The 23,964-nt window shown below is 36.6% G+C and overlaps 3 protein-coding genes and 1 long non-coding RNA gene across 5 annotated transcripts; 1 reads left to right on the top strand and 3 right to left on the bottom strand.

The window, feature by feature from the left end:
• Positions 1–1,417: 1,417 nt before the first annotated feature.
• On the bottom strand, positions 1,418–10,078 carry tesmin (testis expressed metallothionein like protein). The gene is made up of 12 exons (XM_067436183.1): positions 9,805–10,078; positions 8,854–9,228; positions 8,597–8,704; positions 8,411–8,500; positions 6,550–6,727; positions 5,995–6,104; positions 4,297–4,364; positions 4,146–4,205; positions 3,845–3,947; positions 3,602–3,739; positions 3,398–3,516; positions 1,418–1,807 (listed from the first exon to the last, which is right to left on the bottom strand). Exons 2-12 carry the CDS (start codon positions 9,208–9,210, stop codon positions 1,612–1,614), a joined length of 1,527 nt encoding a protein of 508 aa, XP_067292284.1. The 5' UTR covers positions 9,211–9,228; positions 9,805–10,078; the 3' UTR covers positions 1,418–1,611.
• A 140-nt stretch (positions 10,079–10,218) lies between these two features.
• On the top strand, positions 10,219–15,527 carry zgc:110339 (uncharacterized protein LOC550490 homolog). Its single transcript, XM_067436184.1, has 6 exons — positions 10,219–10,432; positions 10,529–10,580; positions 13,446–13,633; positions 13,784–13,939; positions 14,037–14,147; positions 15,214–15,527. The coding sequence occupies exons 1-6, from the start codon at positions 10,289–10,291 to the stop codon at positions 15,325–15,327; spliced, it is 765 nt and encodes a 254-aa protein (XP_067292285.1). The 5' UTR covers positions 10,219–10,288; the 3' UTR covers positions 15,328–15,527.
• A 67-nt stretch (positions 15,528–15,594) lies between these two features.
• Positions 15,595–20,881, bottom strand: gal (galanin/GMAP prepropeptide). Of its 2 annotated transcripts, XM_067436185.1 has the most exons (7): positions 20,738–20,881; positions 20,570–20,650; positions 19,854–19,908; positions 19,435–19,506; positions 18,109–18,195; positions 17,859–17,930; positions 15,595–15,851 (listed from the first exon to the last, which is right to left on the bottom strand). In XM_067436185.1, exons 2-7 carry the CDS (start codon positions 20,648–20,650, stop codon positions 15,790–15,792), a joined length of 429 nt encoding a protein of 142 aa, XP_067292286.1. In that variant the 5' UTR covers positions 20,738–20,881; the 3' UTR covers positions 15,595–15,789. The 2 variants fall into 2 exon arrangements, with proteins under 2 accessions (XP_067292286.1, XP_067292287.1); XM_067436186.1 differs by lacking the exon at positions 19,435–19,506 and having other exon boundaries at positions 20,738–20,877.
• A 725-nt stretch (positions 20,882–21,606) lies between these two features.
• LOC137065504 (uncharacterized) lies at positions 21,607–23,551 on the bottom strand. Its single transcript, XR_010901658.1, has 3 exons — positions 23,417–23,551; positions 22,278–22,402; positions 21,607–21,986 (listed from the first exon to the last, which is right to left on the bottom strand). It is a non-coding gene; the product is annotated as an uncharacterized lncRNA (long non-coding RNA).
• Between the last annotated feature and the right edge of the window lie 413 nt (positions 23,552–23,964).

Here is a 23,964-nt window from a genome sequence, read left to right as displayed (position 1 = left end):
GGAACAAACCGTCTTCCGTCTGGAATTCAATACAAATACAACCAATCAAAACAGACCACAAAACTGAAACTGAAGATCATGAGCTAAAAAAAAAACACTCAGGATAAAAGGAAATCAATTTGACTATTCAAAGTGAATTAAAGAGGCCAGACGACACTCACGTTTTCCCTTTAGGTAAAGCATTGACTGTGGTCCCCAGTTCTTAGATAACGTGGTCTATTAAAAGACATTTACGGTAAATAAGTAAAAGTAACAGCATATTAATTATAATAAAACATTTTTTTTTTTTTAAAAAGCATACCTTTTCAATGCAACGACACTCTCTCACCAGTAAAAATATTGCAACTGTGCATGTCCATAAAACCCACATTTTTGATATCTGTAAAGAGAAAACAGAAGAAACATTATATTCTGTAAGCACGTGAAAATTCCTATTTACCATAAAAATGCATATTTACCATTTTTGTTGGACCAAGAATTGTTTTTGATAGAAGAACTAAACAAATCTGAACGGTCCAGTTTCCTACTCCTCTATTTATGTCCTTCTTTAACAACAGGACCCAAGGTTCGATACAACCCCCTGCGAGAGACATCACTTGCTTGCACCTTGTCCTATCATGGGAACGCTTTCTACATTAACCTGCACAAAAGCTTGACGTCAAGAGCGTCTGCTATAATGAAAATCAATACGGTGAGGTTTTCCTTACAGCTGTGTCTCTAAAATTCTGCACATGAGAAAAAAATTCACGTTTTTCCAAACCTTGAATCCGAAATGGTTTGAATGAAAGGTGACGTAAAATTGACTTTTTTTATTAATCAAATTGAGTAAGCCTGGCAGATTTGGGTAGGTAGGTGTTAAGAGTAAACATGAGAAAAAATAAACCAGATTTTTAAAAAAAGATCAGGGTGACAATCAATTTATATAACGGACAAAATAAAAGTCACTGATGCGTAAACACTGTGACAGCTCCATTACGTAAACACAACTGCAAAGGACAATAATGAAAATGCAATATTAAATTTGAAACGCAACAGAAGGTATGAGAACCAAGGTGAAATTTCAGAACAGCAAAAAAACATTCCACAACGAGCAACAAGCAACGTGGAAAAAACAGCTTTTGATTAAATAGTTTAAAAGCGGGATTGTTTTTTGACTTTAGATGATATAAGATATTTTCAACGATCTACAAATAAATAATAATTTACATATTTTGAAATAAAATTTAAATTATGCATTTAAATATAAATCAAATGGTCAATTAAAATAACAAGAATTTAAAGTGGTGAGAATGAATAGAAAAATAAACTGAAATAATTATAAACAATAGTTATATATTAAAATAACATGTATATTATAAAAATATAAATGTTCACTTAAAATCAGGCAGATGTGACATGGTGGGAATGAATGGAAATAAATAAATATATAAAGATATAAATTTAAATAATAGAAATTTTTAAATATTTAAATAACAGCATTTATATATAAATAAATAAATATAAATAAATTAAATGTACAATTAAAGTAAGAAAACAAAAACAGAAAAACTTGTTGGTAACCATTTGAAAACACATCTGGATCAATCACAACACTGAGCATTTGTTCCTGAGCTACGCACTGAATTGCACGTCGGTGGATTTGAATATCGATCGGACGATCTGCGTCAGGCACTGGCCGAACTCCTCCAAAATCATTCTCTCAGCGTGAGCTGAAATGTACCCTTCCTTCTCTGCCTCTTCAGCCTGGACGAGGAGACAGCCGCATGTGGCTTCCACTACATCGGGCGTGATGCACGCCAGAGGACACCTATCAACAGAGACACCCTCAGTGACCAAAGGAATAACAAAACCCTACTGCTCTCATTTACTGCCTTTTGAAAAACAACCAACAAAGCACGACAGAAGCAGCAGTCTTTAAATTCAATCTCGTTGGACTGGTTTACAGTGATGCCACAAATGTAGGCTTACAGTTCATAGAAATCCATGCCCAATCAATCTTGAAAGTGACATTGAAGGCCTTTTGATTCACAAAATCTACACAGCAACCATCTTTTACAAAATGTTTACTCTTTTAAAATATAATCGGTATGACATTAGTTTGTCACATTGCTGATGGGTCCACTCATTGCTGAGTGACTCTAATTGCACATGTGATTGCGATGTCACATGTCCAGTGCAGCGGGAGTGGCGGTGGGAGAGAAACGCCTACTAAAAGACAACATGGAGGACAATATAAAGGAAGCTAGCTGTATATATGTATATCATAGGGTGTAAAAATTGTTCACGTAGTGTCCGTAACGTCACCTGTAGGTTTCCGAAGAGCATTTTTGAGCTAGTTTAAGTTTGCTTGTTACTTGTTTATTTATCTTTAGACTACTCATTTAGCCTATTTAATAACTGACTAAATTTTATCACAGGAAATGACGTACTCAAAATGTGGACAATTGTTTGTCAAGAAAAACACTACATCACAATAGTGAAAGTATTTACATTTTAAATCATGAAGGTGAGCCAGTGATATATCGTAATATGTGCAAACTTTGCACGAAAGTTAATAAGAAAAGCAAACTTTGATAAGAGAGTTATTTCTGTGAACAAGTCTCAAACAGCAGTCATTATTCACAGAAGAAACAAAGTAAAAACTAACCAAGCTTTTGGCATCTGGTGCTGCATTAATGCCGCATATTCTCTAATGCTGTGTGCACAAGATAACATTCGCATCACGTTACTCGCACTACTTTACTCACAGGATAACTTGTTTTATGCATCACTCGCATGAATAACAACATTGTGTGTGATGAGGACCCACATCAAAAAATTTTCCGTCATCAAACATGTTGGTGAATTTTCTGCTTGAAACTTTTCAACCTGCAATCATAGATATGTGTACATAGAATCCTAATTTGACCAATCCGCGCAGGCACTAATGAGGATTCTATATAAATATATATATATTTCTATGATTGCGCCAGGTTTTGACCTTCTCCGGCGGAAGTAATGGCGTTGGGAATATTAGATGACATTCGTCTGCTATGAGGTAAAACAATTACATAAATACTGTTCGGTTTCTCGCAGAAACCAATCGTTTCATGTTTTAAGACATCAATGTATCATCACAAACTGCATGGTTTCAGATGGATTCGCATGTCTGTGTTTTTTACTCTTATAGTGGCTCTCATAGAAATACACCTCATTGACATGCATTATACGAGCAACGGTTGGAGTTAAAAATCTTCATTTGTGTTCTACTGAAGAAACAAACACACCTACATCTTGGATGCCCTAGGGGTAAGCAGATAAACATAACATTTTTATTTTTGGGTGACCTATCCCTTTTAAAAGGTTGCTGTTTACTACAGGTTGCCATTTTACTGTTCAGCAATGGTCTCATATGTACCTGGTCTGGTAGTAGATGCTGGATTCAGGCCTGTCCCACTCTGGTCTCTTCTTTGAAGGGCTTTCCTCATAGTTTCGACAGCCCACGCACTTACAGGTGGATGTGCACATGATTTTGGCCTGCGTGGAATTGCAGTGTAGACTGGCTCTAAAAGAATCACACTACTGAATATATTCTACATAAGGTCAAAACATCCCAGCTTACCTCATAACACTCGCAGTAGTTCTTCAGGCAGCCTGAACGCTTGCAGTTGCAGCCTTTTGTGTGACGTCCCTTCACATTCCCCTGTTTCCTACTGCCAATCTTAGGCCGAAAAGCCCCAGGATTCCTCTCCAGACAGGTCTTAGGAGAAATAAAAATGCAAAATATAATGAGGTTATCAGTGGCGTCTAGTCTAAGACACATTTGAGTTAGTGTATTTTAAGAAGTTATTGTTACATGGTTCACCTTTATAGCCTGGGATCTCTCTAAGTCATGCTCAGTATTATTGAAGCAGTTTATGCATTTGCAGTTGTTGCAGACCTCTCCGTTCGCAAAACACTCACAATAACTGTCAGAGAAATGATTTGGTAATTTAGAGCTGATTTTACACGGTAGGCTATTTTTGTACAAAAGCATTCGTCATCATGACCAAAGCAAGTACAAAACAGATCATTGTGTTAAATGAAGGCTGTTGGGTAATACAACCAGGAATCAGTTGAGGTCACATTTGACCAAATAAAAAGCTAAAAAACAAAAACATACTTACAGTTTCAGACACTGAGATTTTGTGCAGTTGCAGGGCCGCTTTGATTTGTCATACTTCATGCTAATAAACAAAGAACAGTTATGCTATAGTTGAAACTGTTTCATAAAAATGATAGGTCAGTTGTCAGGAATAAACATGATAATACTTGTACCGTCCACGTCCTTTAGTCTGACCCTCTTCTCGTTCAACAGTCGGCGTAGGGCAAAGCGTTTGATGCAGCTAAATAAAATGTAAAAAAAAAGAAAGAAATATATATATATATACAAACTATAAAAGAAATGTTCTGGTCTTTTTTTCTTTTTAGCAAAATTCCCATTTCTTCATGGTTTTCATTCCTCTATTAATAATGTCACAATGCAAAAATCTTATTAGTGTTAAAAATGAGTTTGTTTAAGCAAAATATATATTTTTTTAAAGTGTGACAATTTTTTATTTTATGTACTCATTATGTATAAACAGGCCTATATATATGTACACCGTTCAAGCATAACATTATGACTTAATATTGTGTTGGTCGCCCTTTTGCTGCCAAAACAGCCCTGACCAATCGAGGCATTGACTCCACTAGACAGAATGGATTGAGATCTGGGGAATTTGAAGGCCAAGTCAACACATTAAACTTGTTGTTGTGCTCCTCAAAAAATTCCTGAACCATTTTGTCTTTGTGGCAGGGTGCATTATGCTGCTGAAAGAGGCCACAGCCACCAAGGAGTACCGTTTCCATGAAAGCGTGTACATGGTCGCAGCAATGCTTAGGTAGGTGGTACTCATCAAAGTAACATCCACATGGATGGCAGGACCAAGGGTTTCCCAGCAGAACCTTACCCAAAGCATCACACTGGGCCTACTGGCTTGCCTTCTTACCATAGTGCATCCTGGTGCCATGTGTTCCCCAGGAAAGCTACGAACACGCACCCGGCCATACACGTGATCTAAAAGAAAATGTGATTCATCAGACCAGGCCCTTCTTCCATTGCTCTGTGATCCAGTTCTGATGCTCACAGTTCTGATGCTCACTGTTGGTGCTTTCGGTGGAGGACAGGGGTCAGCATGGGCACCCTGACTGATCTGTGGCTATGCAGCCCCATTCACAAAAAACTGCGATGCACTGAGTATTTTGACAACTTTCAGAACCAGCATTAACTTCTTGAGCAATTTGAGATACAGTAGCTCATCTGTTTGATCGGACCACACAGGCCAGCCTTCCATGTGCATCAATGAGCCTTGGCTGCCCATGACCCTGTCGCCGGTTCACTGTTCCTTCCTTGGACCACTTTTGATATATACTGACTACTGCGGACCAGGAAAACTCCACAAGAGCTGCAGTTATAATTTGGCCCTTGTCAAACTCACTCAAATCCTTACACTTGCCCATTTTTCCTGCTTCTAACACATAAACTTTGAGGACAATATATCCACTTGCTGCGTAATATTTCCCACCCACTAACAGGTGGCATGATGCCATGGGGCGGCAGTGGCTCATGTAGGTTGTCTACAAACCAGAAGGTTGGTGGTTCAATCCTGGTTACACCTGACCAAGTGTCGAGGTGTACATGAGCAAGACACCTAACCCCCAGCTGCTCCCGACGAGCTGGATGGCGCCTTTCATCGCCGTCGGTGTATGAATGGGTGAATGTGAGGCAAAATGTAAAGCGGTTTTGGATGGCCATAGGGTCTGTTAAAAGTGCTATATAAATGCAGTCCATTTACCATAAAGAGATAATCAGTGTGATTCATTTCACCTGGTCATAATGTTATGCCTGATTGGTGTATGTGTTATATGACACATTTAGTCCAGGTTACAAATGACTTTCACTGGCTGAAAAACCATGTTTTTCTTCAATACTACCTGTGAAGCATAAGGCCCTGGCGTTAGGTTGAACGTCACACCTGCAGATGTCTTGTGGGTCTGAGGCAGAACATTAAACACAGTCTTCTCTGAATGTCCGGCATCTGACACTGGACAAGACATTAAAATGCTTCAATTGTACATACTTCTAAACATGTAGTCCAATTTAAAATAAAAATTCCAAGCAAGTGTGTTGATTACTGTGAACCCCATAAATATCTGAAAGGAGTCAGATCATAAGATATATATATTTCTTTTAGCTTAAAAAATGAATTCTTGATGTTGAAAGAATGTCAGCGTTTTAACAACATTAAATGCTGTTATCAATTTTACATGCAAAGGTATTATTTAAATAGAACACGGAAAGGCACCACAAACAAAAAAAGGCCTGTTTGATTCCAAGGAGCATGGAGAGTGTGGAAAATGGACATGAAACTAAATTATGGATTTATAGTTTTTATAGCTTTGTCTGAAAAAAAACTTGCAAAAAAAATGCATGATATGACCCCTTTAAATCGATTAAAATATCTAAATTTTGTAATCCCTGAAGTTCACCTTTTTCATGATGTAATTGGTTGTCAGTAGAGCAGCTCTGGACTGATAGCTTAGGCAGAGACTCTGTGTTGAGATCCATCATCATAGAGTGAGGAATCTGATCAGGACCGCAATGGTTCAACACGACGACCTGCCCTCCACCGTTCACATCACACACAACCTGGACGGGCTGTAACATCTCAGAGAAGATGGCCTGTTTCATTACTTTTGAAATAGCTTCATTTGTATTTATCAAAGCCCTCCAGGTTATTGGCCCAATCAACCCTTGACCCTCAAAACAACAGATTTGAGATTACAAAATGAAACTGCAGAAATAATGATTTCCAAACAGGTTTCTGAAGGCCCATTTCCACCGAAATTATCTGGAACAATTTGTACCAGGAACTTTTTATAGGAACTTTTTCCCCCCAGATCTGCTACTGTCTGCGTTTTCACTGTGGTCTGAAGTACCGTGAAGATTAGGCAAATTAGTCCGATGATGTAGGACTGCGCGCAAATGCTCCTCCCAGTCAGCGGTGGACAGTAATCATTTTAGCGCGACACTGTCTGCAACAATAACAAGTATGGAGGAGATTCAAGCTGTGCTGCTTTTGCTGGTTATGTATTGGTTTACTAAAGAGGTAATTAAAACGGCGGAAAAGAGCGATACTAATGCATATTCTGAAAGCTTATAAAACTAGATTTATGTTATTATCAGCTATTACGGACATTATTGACTGTGAGATGGCTGTGACGAACGCACACCATCAGACAGAAAGAGCAAGACTGATATTTATTGAACGCAGAACGAACCTCGCAAAAGACTTTTAAAAATGCCGGTTGAAATAAAATGCTGCGTGAGCTAAACCAATCAACATGTTCAGTGCCCAAGTCCCACCCTCGAAAGTTCCTGAACTTTGAAAAAGTACTACCTTTTAAGCAAGTGAAACAGAGGCCAGCTAGTAGTTGTTGTGCGATTAAACCTTACTCCTCTGACCTCAAGAGAAGCCTCCTTATTAGAGCGTCCGACTCTCATGCGGGCGGACCCGGGTTCGAGTCCCGGTCCGAACAGTAGGGGTTACCCAGGGCCATTTGGAGGAGAAAATATTTACCCAGAACTTCATTTAGACCCTAGTTCCTGCGGTCGAAACACACCAAGTACCACTACAAAGTTCCTAGTTTCTGGGGAAAGTTCCTGCGGTGGAAACGCGGCTTTTTCAGCTATAATTGTTTTCTTTATAAAAAGGAATCAAGGATCTTTGTCCATTACTGGAGTAATTTAAATGCAGTTATGTATTAAAAATTATATTGTACAGTAGATGTATGAGCAGTGACTGATTATTATTATTTTCTGAATAACAAGTGTTTAGATAATTATTATATACAGTATAATATAATAATTATGTAATAGATCATTTTTTTATTCATTATGTGTGTGTATGTGTTTTATTATTATATAATGTTACTATAATAATAATTATTATATTATTAGAATGTTTGTAACAAGATGAATAATACATAATTTGGCCACCCCTGCATTAAATTCACACAGGGCTAAGCTTGTGTCTCTAAAAATTATGCTTTAAAATTATATATATACCATACACATATAAACCCTAATATTTTGTATTTTAAAATAGTGTTTATTTATGTCTTTCTAATATGCTGATATGCTGGTGCTCAAGAAACATTGAGGTTGAGAACCTTATGACTTCCTCTTCAGAAAGTTGACTTACCAAATGGCGTACTGGGATTTGGGAAATTATATGTTGTTGTTGTTGTTGTTGTTTTTTTGTTTGTTTTTTAAATACACACCATGTTCATAAGCCCCTAAAACCTAACAATTTCAAATTACAAACAGAATATTTGAGAGAGATGATACCTGACAAATATTGGATGTCTGAGCTGGAAGCATCTCCCCCAGCTCGTGCTGGTCATGAGGTGACACAAGAAGAGTATGTGGCTGATTTCTCTGAAAAAGTATTTATGAAGAACCCATTAAGTCCCTTTGAACCGAGCGTATGCTTCATATACTCATACACACAATCATCTTCAGACTGCACATTACATTAACGTGTCTGAATCCTTGGTGTGTAGAATAACCCTCCATTCCACCATCAGAATAACCTCCATCACCATCAGAGCTGATAGAGCTGACGGCTCGACAGATCTCTCCCTGTGAGATAAACAAAGTAGTGAGCCAAGTTTAGCTTATTTAAAGAGTTAGAAATGTAACCTACATACTGAAAATGCTTAAGGTATTCGGTTCTGACCATTAAATGACATTTCAGATTTCACATAATACTTCAATTTGTGCACACTCACTGATGACATGCCATAATGAAAAGCTTCCTGGGATGGCCATGGGCTTCTAATGGAGCTGTATGGTTGGCCTAGTGTGTGCTGATAATGGCTTGACGGAGCCAGAACGAATTCAGAATAGGGTGCAGAACTAAAGTGGGCTACTGGAGGCAAAGGATCACATGATAGCGGATGAAGAATCCTGTAAGTGGTGTAGTCATCCTCCCGCGGGGATTCTTCCATCCTGGGGTATCCCAGTCCTGAATGCATCCCATGACTGAAGAGATTTGCCCTTCTAGGACTTTCATGGGTGTGGTGTAAGGGGACCAGACCTTCGGATACGTCTCTGTAGCTGTATTCTTGCCCCTCCAACTCATTCATTCTCCCGAAATTATAATGCTAATGTAGATGGTGCCGGAGTCACATGGACATAAATAAATAAGAAAAGCATATTAATCTACAGATTTTGTTTTAAAATCTTAACAGTTTTCTTCTTTTCAATTTTAGTAAGTATATGTGCTTTTGTCATTTTATTAGCTTTATATAATTTTAAACATTCCCTGCTATATTTTTCAGTTTTAGTAAATGTATTACATATTTTATTTTATTTTTAATAAAGTTTAAGCTTTCATCTAATATTTTTTTTATTTCAATTACACTGATAACGATAGTTAACCGCAATACTGGTCCTGAATATGGGAAGCAAATAAATAAATTAAAATTATAACTTACATACAGATGAATTATAACATCATCTGTAAACTATTTCATTGGCGACATGTCATTTGTAAAAACAAGGCATACATAGTGCTGCTATGTATAAAATATACACAAACGTTTTGTTAATTAGATGGGTGTTAGATTAAGTTTATTTATTATGAGGTAAACTTGTTAAGCTAGCGATTTAGCTAGTCATTAAATTTACCTCAAGATATTGACAAAGTATTACATTTACAACCATTATAATACACTTACCAGATAAATAAGTACGAAATGGATTTTTGACAGTTTAAAATAACAAAATTGACTTATATAAGAGACTGAGTTTTGGATTTGTTTTCGACGTTCGCCTTTTAGGATTTGAGCTCACGCGCATCAACCGTAAAAAACGCGAGAGATCGCGTCGCGTGCATCTGTATTTCACATAATTATCTTTTTTTATTTTGTAAATCGGCTTGATAAACAATACATTTGGTTGATTTAATGATAGGTGTGTTCTATGAAACGTTTAATTAAATTAGTAAAATAAATCATGATTTGAGCAAAGTGAATCGGGTAACTAAATAAGCAAGTTAATTTAGCATCACTCATTTATACTTGGTCATTTTTTTAATGTATTGTTCATATTTGGTGAAATGTTTGGAAATTGGACGCTTGTGTAACTAACCCCGCCTCCAGCGTTGCGAAACCCCTTTAAAAAGAGAGTGAGCTAGTGTGGCGTGCTCGCGACGTTTTGAAAATGATTAATTTCACAAAGTGTCATTCAATGCTGATCACGGGGGCGAGCAGAGGGCTCGGACTGCAAATGGTCAAACAGCTGCTCGCTACCCCGGAAAGACCCCAAAAGATCATCGCAACCGCCCGGAATCCAGCTGCTGCAAAGGTAAGGCTATCGCATAGACTGTCACAGTGCACGAGATAGCACAATAACGGTGTGTGGTGAAGTTGCTTAACGATTATGCTTTTCTGTCATTGTCAGGAGCTGCAAGAACTTGCCAAGTCTAATCCAGGCGTTCATGTTGTGTCTCTCGGTGAGTTACTCTCAGGGTTACTCTGTCACTTGTCTAATCATTTAGATTTTAAAGACGCTCACTTCCGCCTAAAATATTTCAATTGGCGTGCAATTTTTATATATGTCCTGTAGGTGGAGCCCAATGACAAGGAAATGTGATTCTTATTGACATTGACACATATTTTATCATTTAATTTCTCCACTAATCTCTATATCTTCCTTGTTTAAGTGTATCTATAGCACAAATTATAGTAAAATATTACAAGTGCATTCTTATACGTGACCCTGGACCACAAAACCAGTCATAAGGGTCAATATTTTTTATACATCATCTGAAAGCTGAATAAATAGGTTACTGATGGTTTGTTAGGAACTTACGATATTTGGATACTATAGTACAAATTATGTCATAGTAAAATATTCCCAGTGGAGTGCAATTCTTATATATGTCCTGAAGGTGGTGACCAATCACAAGGAAATAAAATTGTTATTGCCAGTGACAAATGCACTGTATAATTTAATTTCTCCACTATAATATATACTATACACTATTATTATTGTTGAATGAGTGCACGCTGTGCCATCGTGATTGTTTAAGCTCGTCATGCTCCATCTGACACGCTCGCAGACTACCTTGGACTCATTTAAATACTTGTTTAAAAGTTGAAATCGACTTTTTTCACAGGATTATGCAAATGATTGATTATGAATCAAGCTCTTTCATGTAGTCGCCTTTTTCATACACTTACCTAAAGGATTATTAGGAACACCATACTAATACTGTGTATTAGACTGTGACCCCTTTTCTCGATACTCTTGATACTGTGACCCCCTTTCGCCTTCAGAATTGCCTTAATTCTACGTGGCATTGATTCAACAAGGTGCTGAAAGCATTCTTTAGGAATGTTGGCCCATATTGATAGGATAGCATCTTGCAGTTGATGGGAGATTTGTGGGATGCACATCCAGGGCACGAAGCTCCCGTTCCACCACATCCCAAAGATGCTCTATTGGGTGGAGATCTGGTGACTGTGGGGGCCATTTTAGTACAGTGAACTCATTGTAATGTTCAAGAAACCAATTTGAAATTATTCAAGCTTTGTGACATGGTGCATTATCCTGCTGGAAGTAGCCATCAGAGGATGGTTACATGGTGGTCATAATGGGATGGACATGGTCATAAACAATGCTTAGGTAGGCCATAGTATTTAAACAATGCCCAGTTGGCACTAAGGGGCCTAAAGTGTGCCAAGAAAACATCCCCCACACCATTACACCACCACCACCAGCCTGCATAGTGGTGGTAACAAGGCATGATGGATCCATGTTCTCATTCTGTTTATGCCAAATTCTGCCCATCTCAAAGTCCCAGGTTTCTTGGCTACAATTGGTTCAAAATGCTGCAGCCAAGAATTATTAAAGGGATAGTTAACTCAAAAAATGAAAATGTGATGTTTATCTGCTTACCCCCAGGGCATCCAATATGTAGGTGTGTTTGTTTCTTCAGTAGAACACAAATGAAGATTTTTAACTCCAACCGTTGCTTTGTATAATGCATGTCAATGAGGTGTATTTCTTTAATATGGATTCTTATGTCTGTTTTTTACTCATAGAGAGGCACTATGAGAGTAAAAAACAGACATAAGAATCCATATTAAACCCTGTTGCTCGTGATGACATATTGATGTCTTAAGACACAAACGATCGGTTTCTGTGAGAAACTGAATAGTATTTGTGTTTGTTGTTTTTTTTTTTACCTCATATCCGACAAATCTCATGTAGTATTCCCAATGCCATTACTTCATTAAAGTAAGGTCAAAAACTTGGCGCAATCATAGCTACATATTTACATAGATGCGTCATTCGACCGATCCGTGCCATCCGCGCAGACACTAATGTGGAATATGATTGCGCCTGGTTTTTGACCTTCTTCGATGGAAGTAATCGTGCTGGGAAATACTAGATGAGATTTGTCTAAGGTAAAAAAACATAACACAAATACTGTTCGGTTTCTCGCAGCAACCGATTGTTTCGTGTCTTAAGACATCAATGTATCGTCACGAGCCACAGGGCTTAATATGGATTCGTATGTCTGTGTTTTTACTCTCAGAGTGGCTCTCATAGAAATACACCCCATTGACATGATCTTCATTTGTGTTCTACTGAAGAAACAAACACACCTACATCTTGGATGTCCTGGGTAAGCAAATAAACATCACATTTTCATTTTTGGGTGAACTATCCCTTTAAAGGAACACTACATCGTTTTCAGAAATGGGGCTTATTCAACTTCTTTCCTACATTTAGATATGTGGGCAAATGCATTTGTCTCAGTGCATGCATTGTTTTAGTTGGCAGGGTCGCCGCTAGCTTAGCATAATGAATGGAATCCTATGTTGCCAGCTAGCATATCCTGAGTAGCATGTCACAAATTCTCCTATTTGTGCACAAATGTCTACAAAACCTCACAACAAGTTAAATCTGAAATGCTGCATCCTTATAGTCCGTCCACAGTTTAACGATCGGGTAACCAAAACGTACTCTGGTTCCTTGTAAAAGGTGGAAACGTAGAGGAGATAGAGCCTTTTCAGTGGTGGGACCTAGGTTTTGGAACAGCCTGCCAGCTCAACTTAGGGCTGCTCCCTTCCTAGGACCACCTTTGAAAACCTACTTGTTTTCTTTACCTTTTAAATTATGTTGATGGTCTTAATAATTTTGTGTTTTCTGCTGTGCTAACCTGACTTGTACAGCACTTTGGCCAGACTGTTTTTAAATGTGCTTTATAAATAAAAGAACTAGAACTAGAATGTTTCTTTTGTGTGGTCCATTCTTTGTAATGAATTGGATCAAACGGGTTCACAGATGGGTCTGTTTTTTCTTTCAGATGTCACCAGTGACAGCAGTGTGGATGCGGCGGCACAGGCAGTGGAATCTATTGTGGGTGCTGATGGCTTGAACTGCTTAATTAATAATGCGGCGATTAACATCCCCACTGAACTGAACACAGTCAGCCGAGATGCCATGATGAAAACTTACGAGAGTAACACAGTGGCTCCTCTTTTTGTGACCAAGGTAATATGGCTGGACCAATGGAGTACCAACCAATCTAATACTAATACATCTCATAACTGTGTTTTAGTCTTTATAACTGTAATTATAGGGTTTTTTTGGTTGTAGAAACTTCCTGTTCCTCTTCACTGAATTCCGTATGGTCTTTTTCAGGCTTTCCTGCCGTTGTTGAGAAGGGCGGCAGCTGAAGGCAGTAGCATGGGAATCCACCGAGCCGCAGTGGTCAATGTGTCCTCTCTCCTGGGCTCTGTGCAGCTCAACTGGGGCGAAGGAGCAAGCTTCAAGAGTTATGCTTACAGGGCATCTAAGGTAAAACACCCGTTATTTGCTTTGTGGGGGAAATTATTCAGTTGTAGTCACATTATGAACTTGCATACTTAACTAACTTACATTTTTGTAAATATAGAGTGCCTTGAATATGGTTACAAGGTGTTTGGCTACCGATCTGGAAGCTGAGGGGATCTTGTGTGTCGCCCTGCACCCTGGATGGGTGCGCACTGATATGGGCGGACCAATGGTGAGTGGTGAATTTGTTTTTCAGTTGATAAAATTAACAAATCTTAAATCCCAATAATTTTTTTCCTTGCGTGAACAAAACTTCAGTAAACATTATTTGTAGCACACCTCTCATGCAGGGATGACGTCAAAACCTGGAAGATTAATTCTCCACGGGTTCCCTTGAGATTTCCTATGGATTTTTATAATGTTTTTTCCAGTTAATGAGTAAAATAAGGTCTGTGCTGTGGTAAACGTAAGTTGACGATACTTGGATGTTTTCTTTTATAACATAATTTACATACCAATATCAAAAGCGCAATTTTTAACATTACATTTACCTCAGAAAAGCCATTCAATGACCAAATCTCTGTAGTTAAAAGTAAAATGAACACTAAAATTAGAGAGGAGCATTTTGCAAATGTATGCACTAATATTAAAATAGCCACCGTTTAAATGTTGGTATTTCAAAACAACATTATTATAAAAACTGCCTTGTGTAATATTTGAATGCATCTAAATCGGAACTGAATTGGTTTTTACAATGTCGTAAATCGGAATCGAATCAAATTGGGAGTTTGTGAATTGGAATCGAATCAAATTGCGAGTTTGTGAATTGGAATCGAATCAAATTGGGAGTTTGTGAATTGGAATCGAATCAAATTGCGAGTTTGTGAATTGGAATCGAATCAAATTGCAGGCTTAAAAATCGCAATCGAATTAAATCGTAAGTTTGTGAATCGTGCTCGTATCAAATAGCGAGCTTGGGGATCAGAATCGTATCGAATTGCGAGCTTGTGAATCGGAATCGTATCAAATTGCAAGCTTATGAATCGGAATCGTATCGAATTGCGAGCTTATGAATCGGAATCGCGAGCTTGTGAATCGGAATCGAATCAAATTGCAATCTTGTAACCCAAAGTCATTAAATCATGAAATTTGCGTCAATCCCTAGGATAATAATAATATATTTTATTTATAACGCAATAACAAGTGCAATATGTTAATAATTTAGGATAATAATAATAATAATAATAATTTGTTACTATTAATTTGAACCCATCTTTTAATTTACTTGCCATTTACAGGCACCTTTGAGTCCAGAGGAAAGCATATCATCCGTGTTGTCTGTCATTTCTGGATTAACGGAGAAACATCACGGTGGATTTGTGGACTACAATGGAGAAAGCTTACCCTGGTGATCTCCATATTGTGTCACATTGTCTGAGTGCCAGATGACCACAGAGGGGCTAAGACCTGCAGGATAAATTATTCATGCTTCCACCTGTGTGTCCCAACCAAGAAGCAAAAAAACCTTAGGTTTTAGGAGAATTGAATAGTTTAAAAAGGTTAGAGGGTTTTGTTTATACTTTCAAAATAAAAAGGGGGTTTTGCTACCTGCCGGTAATGGTTATTGTCTTTTCTATGAAAATAAAAATAAAATTTAAGACAGACAATAATTTGTCGAATGCCATTTATGAGTTTTATTTTTTGAATCCATCTCCACATCAGTGATTCTGACAGATTAAAGTTACATGGTAAAACTGACATGGTGTCGATAACAGTGCGGTGGAGAAGACGTCGAACATTAATACAGCCTCTGAGAGAGACGTCAGTCGAGTGCGGTGGAGGTCAGGGTGTGTAAATGCTGAATTCGGTCAAAATTAGGGTTGGCTTATCTCCTCTGATGTGAGAGAGGACGGCAGACTGTCGAGAGCCCCAATTTCTGCAAGAAGTAAGAAAAACATGGGAAAATTAGAACAATTCACTTCCTTGCAGTCAAGATTTTTTTGGTGCATATATTGCTCATATTTGCCTAAACTTACACCGACGTTATTCAGACATGCACAGATTTCTACTTAACTTGAACAGTGTACATATTTAATGTCCTTTGTGTGTCTGTTTATTAATATAATGGATAATTTGATGCTATAAGCTACACTTTTAAAATGATTCTATGGTGAAGTAAATATTTCAGAAAAAACTAATGAGAAAGTTAGTTCAGGCAAGAATGAAAAAAAAAAAGTTTCAAAATTCAAGCTTGTAGAAATTTAAGCGTAAATATCAACATTATAAAATTAAGTAAAAGTACTCTTTTCTGATACTGGTGTTCCCATCATGCACTGGGGTTTGAATAATATTTTCTTTTGCTATTTCCAAGTTGACGTTACACTGTTTTGTCATTGCTTTTGTTCTTAGGTTTAGTAACTTGCCATTTTGTGACACCTGGAGTTAATTTTTTGCTCAAAATGGTACATTCATACTCAAATTCATACTCTATCGAATGTTACCATTATTGTGTATCAAGTGTATCAAGTGTGTTCAGATGCCTTGTTACTTCTATTATGTAGATATGATGTCTACACAATCCATTGTGTTATTTTTAGATGTTTCTAAGTAAAGCATACACTTTAAAAGCGTGGTTTAATACGGTGTTATATTGTTTGTGTAAAATTATTTCCGAGAACTTAAACTAAGTAGAAATTATTACTCAACCTTTTACTAGCCAAGTCAATTACTTATTTTACTTAAAGCTACACTATGTAACGTTTCCAGAATCTTGGGACATGTGGTCTTCACCTCACAGCCGGTGAAAAAGAGTCGGGATAGGACGCGGGCAGAAATCATGTTCATGTATGCGGTTATTAACGTTACTGTAGTATGAAGCAGAGAAGGACCGAGTGTTGAGGAGCTGAGCAAGGCCGCTGGAGCGATTGTTACGCAAACACACGGCTCGCGAGCAGCAGAACTTTTATTATGACGGGATACAGTCGCCGGCGCCATTTCCGCTTTTCCGGTCATGGGTATGAGGTAACGCAGCTCTGTTTATCATATCAGATACATTTAAGTGTGTTTAAAATGATGTTATGACGTTACTCTGTGCGTTCGCTCAGTGGTTGCTGTGACACTTGTTCACACTGCTAAGAGTAAAGCGTTTCTGACAAATAAAACCGGAAACCGAGGGTAACGCAGATATGACTCAATTGACAGGCGACTTCCTCAGACGCGCCAGTTCATTGGTTAAAATAACAATTTTCTCACAATTTACAAATAGTTGGAAACATTTGGGATATTGTAAGAACTCAATTGAACAAAATATATAACACTGGCCTGGTGGTTTTTGGATATTTTGCTCCAAAAATAGTTAAATAGTTAAATTAGTTAAATAGTTTACTTAGTTCCATTTGTGAAATTTAGTTGCGTGCAAAAACTTGACAAATTAAATACATTTTACTTACTGTGTACTAGTAAAATTTCAGCATCATTACTCCAGTCTTCAGTGTCACATGATCTTTTAGAAATCATTCTAATATACTGAATTTGTGCTCGGTTATTATTGTTATTTGTGCTAAATTATTTATGGTTGAAAACGGCTGTGCTGCTTCATATTTTTTTTTAGAATTCTTTGATGAATAGAACATTCAAAAGAACAGCAATTGTTTAAAAGAGAATCTTTTTATAATATTAAAAATAACTTTACTGACACTTGATCAATTGTATGCATCCTTGCTGAACAAAAACTGATTTCTTTAATACAAATTGTACTGACCCTAAACTTTTAAGATTTAAAATTATCCACAATTTGAATTTCCAAGCAAATAATAACGCTTTTTTGATAATTCAGTGATTTATCTATACTATCGATGCGGTTTACTATGCAAAACCCTTTCCCCCAAAATCACCACATAAAATATAAATCTAGCAAAATCTTTCAAATAACAATTATACTTACCTTTTAATCTGAGATAAGAAAGAAAGTCTATGATAGTATGGACAACATCCTCATCTGATATCCTCATAGCTCCTAAGGACCAGAAACCGTTATTACAAGATTTTATACCGTCATTATCCTTTATTCTTTTAATTGCAATTTCTTTCTACAACATCTGTGAAAGAGCGTTATTAAAAGTTAATGAACATCTAAATGGATAGTTGAATCCACTTGCCAGCCTTCAGCGAGTCTAATAATGCATTATTCTTACCTGTCTTGAAATCTTCTTCTATGGGCATTTCTCTCTTCCCTGCCAGCCCGTGCTTGTCACTAAGAGTCCTGTGGCTGTCTATGGCATCTGATCACAAAGCAAAACCACACACAATCACACTGATCATTTGAACAGCCCGCTGAGAACCCTGACGCCCCGGCTGATATTCATAGACCTGCCTGTGGCACACATATGTTCCTAATGTGACAAGCCATTATCCGAAGAATATCTTTTTTGTTTTGTTTTTGTTGTTTTGGGACAGATTGGGTAGAGCAACCTGCAGGACTTGAGTCATGGAATTGCTTTTTGTTGCAGTGCAAAGCACACACTCACACCCTTGTGAAAAAGAAGTCCACTTGATTGTATTGAAAATACACTTGTAGTGTACTTCAAATATTGGAAGTCTACTTTTACTGTACTTGCATGTCATATAATATTACAATAATAAAAGGCAACATAAATAGTCCGCTGTTTAAGAACACTTTTCAAAAGTGAACTTTGTACTGTCAAATTAAAAGTGTACACTTATTTAGAAGTACTTGATTATAATTTTATCTGTAGTGTCTTATTCAATATTACATTTAAAGTTAATACATTTTTAAAGTAGATAGATAGATAGATAGATAGATAGATAGATAGATAGATAGATAGATAGATAGATAGATAGATAGATAGATAGATAGATAGATAGATAGATAGATAGATAGATAGATAGATAGATAGATAGATAGATAGATAGATAGATAGATAGATAGATAGATAGATAGAATTAAAACATTAAGTTCACACTTAAGTATAATATTTCCATAATAAAAGTATGCTCAAGTGTACTTCTTTTTCACAATACCAGTAAATGCAAAAAGAGCATTCAGATTGCAAAAATGACAGCAGAAGCAGAGGCAGACTGGGTAAAGCAAAAGACAGAAGATGTAAAAAAGAGTGAGATCTCGCTTAATCGTCTAAATCTCACTGTTTAATGCAAGAAAAATAGAGCTGGATATTGCTTATTCAAAAGACAACCTGCTGCTAAATGGGTTAGTTCTAATTCATTTCATTTAAGACTATGACAGTATTTAGAAAGTTCACGAAGAAGAATAGTTCATGCATTTGCACACATACTTGCATCTAAATGATGTATACCAAATAGCATCAAAGCAATCATTTCAAAGCATGATAAATCCATCTTTCCAGTTTAGGTGAAAAGATATTTTTTTCATTCATGAATGGAACCATTGCCGGCAATGCAAAACAGCAGAAAGCACAAAGAGCAAAACATCACAGAGCAATTCCTTATCTGACTTCAATAACCTGCAGGGGCTATCTTACATTGACCAAGCAGATCTTCTCTCCCCCTTGTACTGGGAGAATCCTTAATCTGTATAAGATGATCAATACGACCTGAAACACAGGGAGCTTCTGTAACTGACCTACACAGGGGTAATAGCTCAACATCAGTGCACCCGAACACATTTCATCAAAGAGAGCGAACACTGAGAAACTAAACAGGTATTGTTTTCAAGGTTTAAAAAGTAGACCTGCACGCTCAAAGCAAAAGTAAAGCAAATAATACAAATATATATATACATTCCACTTGAGGGGAAAAATATGATAAGAACATGTCTTACTTGGCAAATCACGGTGAGCACATAAATCATACGCAACTGCATTTAATAAACAGATGGGGAAAGATAAAGAGAGAAGACATTTAAAAAAAAAAAAAAAAAAAGATGTATTGGAGAACTCACGAGGACCGAGGAGATACCCAGCGCTGTTGAGGGTCCATCCTCTCTTCTCTTTTGCCTGTTTAATAGAATATATAAATATATATTTTTATATATAAATATAATACATTTGAAAATAAAACTGCAATTACGCTAATATTATTATATTATTATATAATTATTTTTATTATTTTTAAAAATCTGCCATCCAAACTAAAATCATAGAAATATCATATTTTACCTTTAAAAAAAAAAGCTGTTTTTTTTGTTGGTTTTTTTTTGTCCAAAGCTGTTTGTCCAAAACGATTGTTTGCTATTTAACTTTACATTTTAAGTGTATGCTGTTAAATAATTTTGCAGAATACCCTATAATAGTCTATTTATAATGCCTTGTCCCGTTCCATGTATTCATGTATTGGGGCATGTTGTCACAAAGGTAAACGTCCACTCCTTTTTTCTCACGCAACAACCGTGGAAATCTTCTTGTGTGTGTGTGTGTGTGTGAAAACTTTAGGGCATGTGTTTAAACAGAACTGACTTAAATAAAATAAAAAAGCCACCCTGTCCTGAGAACAGTTCACTCGTGTAAAGTAAAAACTTTAAAAGTGACAACTTGCCCCGGTCTGCTTTCTAACAGGAAGATCTTTTCAATCACTGCAGTTTTCAACTTTACCGCGAATTTAACTTTAATACAGTATTAAACAATGAAATGAACCGTTTTGAAGCAAAGTATCTCTTACCGCAATCACCATTCCGAGTGTTTCCGTGAGAAAAGCACTTACTAAAAGAGAGACACAAACTCCAGCGACACACCTGTTCATCTGAAACACAGCGTTATTGAAGCATTATAAAACATGCATAAACAAACATGCAAAAGGAAAACAGAGAGACGGAGATTGAGAACTTACCCTGAGTTTCAGTTGGCTGTTTGGAGAGTAGAAACACTAGTAAAATTCCTGCTTGTTCTTTTCTCCGTGGTCCTCTGCTCCTCCTGGACTCGGGCTGCTTTTATTGAAAAGGGAACGTCTCACCTCTGACGTATTTACGTCAAAAGTCCTTGTCCGTGCATGAGCTCATTTGTTTAACGTCTTATTGATTATTGTATAATCATAAATAACTCAACGACTACCTGTCAGATCCGTAAGGATATTATTGATTTAAGCCTACATTTATCCAGTTTGACAGCTATTCACATATTGTATAATAACAGATATATTGTTTTGCTATTTTTAAATAATGGATCTGTTTTTTGTTTTGTTTTTTTTTTTGCAAGGGAGACGAGTAAAGTGCTCACATTCATTCTAAAACTACAATAACCATCATGTTCACACAAAACTCATGATTTCTCTCATCATGAAGACAGGCGAGATGTGAGTCAATAAATGGAAAAACTAACTTGCGTTACTTATTTGAAAAAGTAACTAAGAAAGACTGTTTGTTGTAAATCCGAAAGTAATGTTACTTTACTAATTAGGCCTACATGAAAAAAAATTATCTGATGGCATAACTCAAATTACTTGTGATAAGTGTAAGTGTAATATTCGCAATACTTATTATATACCAATATACATTTTTTTAATCACAGATTACTCATGTAACACGAATCACACCTTTTCATAAAAAGGTACTAATGTTTTCAGTAATTTTACCCCCATAGAGGCGCAGGTCAATGTGTAAGGGTCTTTGTATCTGCTCAAGTCACTCTCCATGTCCATTTTTTAAACCACAAGAGGCCATTTGAAATGCTTTATTGAGTGCTAAAGTCAAATGGGTTTATTTGTTCATACGGGTGGATTGTACATTCCTACAAAGCGCAGTTTTACAAAGCCATTCATGCAAGACCTTGAGAGACGTCCCGTTTCCAAGTAAACATACTGGCTGGCAGTCAGGAAAATAACAATTACTCCCAAAATAATGAATAAGATGAATAGAATTCTGATAGCTCTTTTTAAAAGGCTTTGTTCCTTCTGGTAGAAAGGGCTCCCAGATTCCTTCTTGCCTATTTCCATGCGTTTGGTTTGAGTCCGTATGACAGTCTCATCCATCTGCTTCTTGGTTTCTCGAGAGCCACGTTCTTGAGTGCCTCCATCACATTTCTTCTGACAACGTCCCTGAACAATTCGATGGATGACGGAAGAAGCTTTGGCTGATGACATCCTTGATGAAATGGAACAGAGTGCACACAATTCATCTTCTTTCTTCTAAAGAAATCAGTTAATGCAACTGTGTAGGACTATGGTTTCTAATGTAAATGGTAATTTCTTTTCATTCAGAAAAAAAACACAATCATAAGATTCCATTACAATAGGCCTATTATTGCATAGGATTAATATATATATATATATATATATATATATATATATATATATATATATATATATATATATATATTCTGCAGTGCATCAATACATATGTTATTCATATAAAAAAAGAAAAAAAAAAGTCTACCTTGCAACCTTTTCATGGTTTAAATTTGGCTTTGTCGTTCCATGCATCCTAATGAGTAATCTGAAAACCGCTCGAGAACGGCAGTTACAGTTGACTTTGCTCATGGCTGAAGATGCATCAATGACCTATGAGACAAACATTTTAATAACCTGTGCCATTCAGTGTTGTTGACGTGACAGGGCATTTTCACTGTCACACAAGATGAACATTTATATTATTAGTATTGTCGTCATTTAAAATGCTGTAAATGGTTAAAGCTTTCTTTATCTTACATGGACATGTTGATATAAAAACAGTCTTAAGCATGATTCAGTAAATTACAACTTGTATCAATTTAAATAAAACGCATACTTACAAATTTTAATAAATAGAAAGTGTCTATTTTAGTGAATGACAATCATCTTTTTCATCCATATATTCCTAAAAGCGTAGGAACTTGATACATTTTGTCATCGTCCGGTGACGCCATATCCTGATTTTAAATCGGGCAATTACACTGACAATTTTAATTCTTTGAAGGACCCCATTCAAGGTCATGTTACTGTGAAGCCCATGTGCATATGGTAAGATTTTGTCTCAGAATTGTTCAAATATTTTTGGAGACACTACGTGTTTAGTGTTAAGTTCTGTTGTTCTTTGGCGTGACACCCCTATTCTAAATTATTTCAATATCACACCAGGACACATTTCAGTAAAAATGTTCAAAAACAGTGAACGGATTGACAAAGTTAGTAAACGTTAACGTCACCCCTTATCTCCTCTCAAACATCATACTTCACCATTTTGAATGCTTATTTGTCAACTACCCATATTTATTTACCCATAGTGTCAGCTATATTATTCATTATAAAAATGACTTTCCGAGGGGTTCGAGGATTATTTTGAATGCATTTTAAAACGCTAAATAACGAAGTCGCGAAATTTGGAGGTTTGGATCAACTGACGCAGCTAAACGTCAATAGATAACAAAAAGGCTTAAACATTTTGTTATATTTGATTAACATTTTGTTATTTTTGTTATACATGACACGATTAATCGACCCTCTGTCTTTACTGAAACTTTTAAAAGCTGCTGAATAACGTTAGCCACTTATATAGAAAAATATTATTGTTATGAATCAAACTCAGTAACTACTAGCCTTTTGCTCTTTCAAGTCCTTCTTCCGTTGCATTTTTGTTTTCCGTGTTATTGCTAAAGGACCTAAACAAAAATCACTGATTTGACAACTGATCCTGAAACATAATTCAAAATCATCGTGCTGCTGTTGCCACGGTTACCACCACAGGCGAAAGCGTCGTACACACGCCAGCGTCAACTGAACCTATCAGACAAATATAAATAAATAAATAAATAAATAATCCATCTTTTGGGAAGACTGAAACGTTTGATTGCACTTTCCTTGCCCGTAACTCCTTCCTAAAATATAAAGACATCTATTTTTATTGTAATGTAAGGTTCTCTGAAATATTTGTTTCTGCCACTTGTTAGTCCAATCGGCAGTTAGCAGACTGGTTCCCTCGACAAAAACCCAATAGGATTTAATTTTTCCATAATGTATCACAAAAAAAAAAAACAAGCTCTGTCTGTGATCAACATGTTTTTGATACTTAATGTTGACATTTTGTCCATCAAGATAATTATCACAGTTGAATAAAACCGAAATGAAGCCTAATTTAGGAGGCCTAA

This window comes from Pseudorasbora parva, chromosome 25 (genome assembly GCF_024679245.1).
Source record: "Pseudorasbora parva isolate DD20220531a chromosome 25, ASM2467924v1, whole genome shotgun sequence".
Classification (NCBI taxonomy): Eukaryota; Metazoa; Chordata; class Actinopteri; order Cypriniformes; family Gobionidae; genus Pseudorasbora; species Pseudorasbora parva.
The sequence above is the reverse complement of the archived record's forward strand: the minus strand, read 5'-3'. Positions and strand labels throughout refer to the sequence as shown.

Excerpts from the sequence above, each read along its gene's own strand:
- tesmin (XM_067436183.1), bottom strand. The coding sequence starts at position 9,210 with ATGAATGAGTTGGAGGGGCAAGAATACAGCTACAGAGACGTATCCGAA. Across the intron at positions 3,740-3,844 it reads AGAGATCCCAGGCTATAAAG|ACCTGTCTGGAGAGGAATCC; the intron begins GTGAACCATGTA and ends ATTTCTCCTAAG. Across the intron at positions 3,517-3,601 it reads ACTACTGCGAGTGTTATGAG|GCCAAAATCATGTGCACATC; the intron begins GTAAGCTGGGAT and ends AATTCCACGCAG.
- zgc:110339 (XM_067436184.1), top strand. The coding sequence starts at position 10,289 with ATGATTAATTTCACAAAGTGTCATTCAATGCTGATCACGGGGGCGAGC. Across the intron at positions 10,433-10,528 it reads GGAATCCAGCTGCTGCAAAG|GAGCTGCAAGAACTTGCCAA; the intron begins GTAAGGCTATCG and ends TGTCATTGTCAG. Across the intron at positions 10,581-13,445 it reads CGTTCATGTTGTGTCTCTCG|ATGTCACCAGTGACAGCAGT; the intron begins GTGAGTTACTCT and ends TTTTTCTTTCAG.
- gal (XM_067436185.1), bottom strand. The coding sequence starts at position 20,650 with ATGAACAGGTGTGTCGCTGGAGTTTGTGTCTCTCTTTTAGTAAGTGCT. Across the intron at positions 19,909-20,569 it reads CACTCGGAATGGTGATTGCG|GCAAAAGAGAAGAGAGGATG; the intron begins GTAAGAGATACT and ends TCTATTAAACAG. Across the intron at positions 17,931-18,108 it reads AGAAGAAGATTTCAAGACAG|GAGCTATGAGGATATCAGAT; the intron begins GTAAGAATAATG and ends TCTGGTCCTTAG.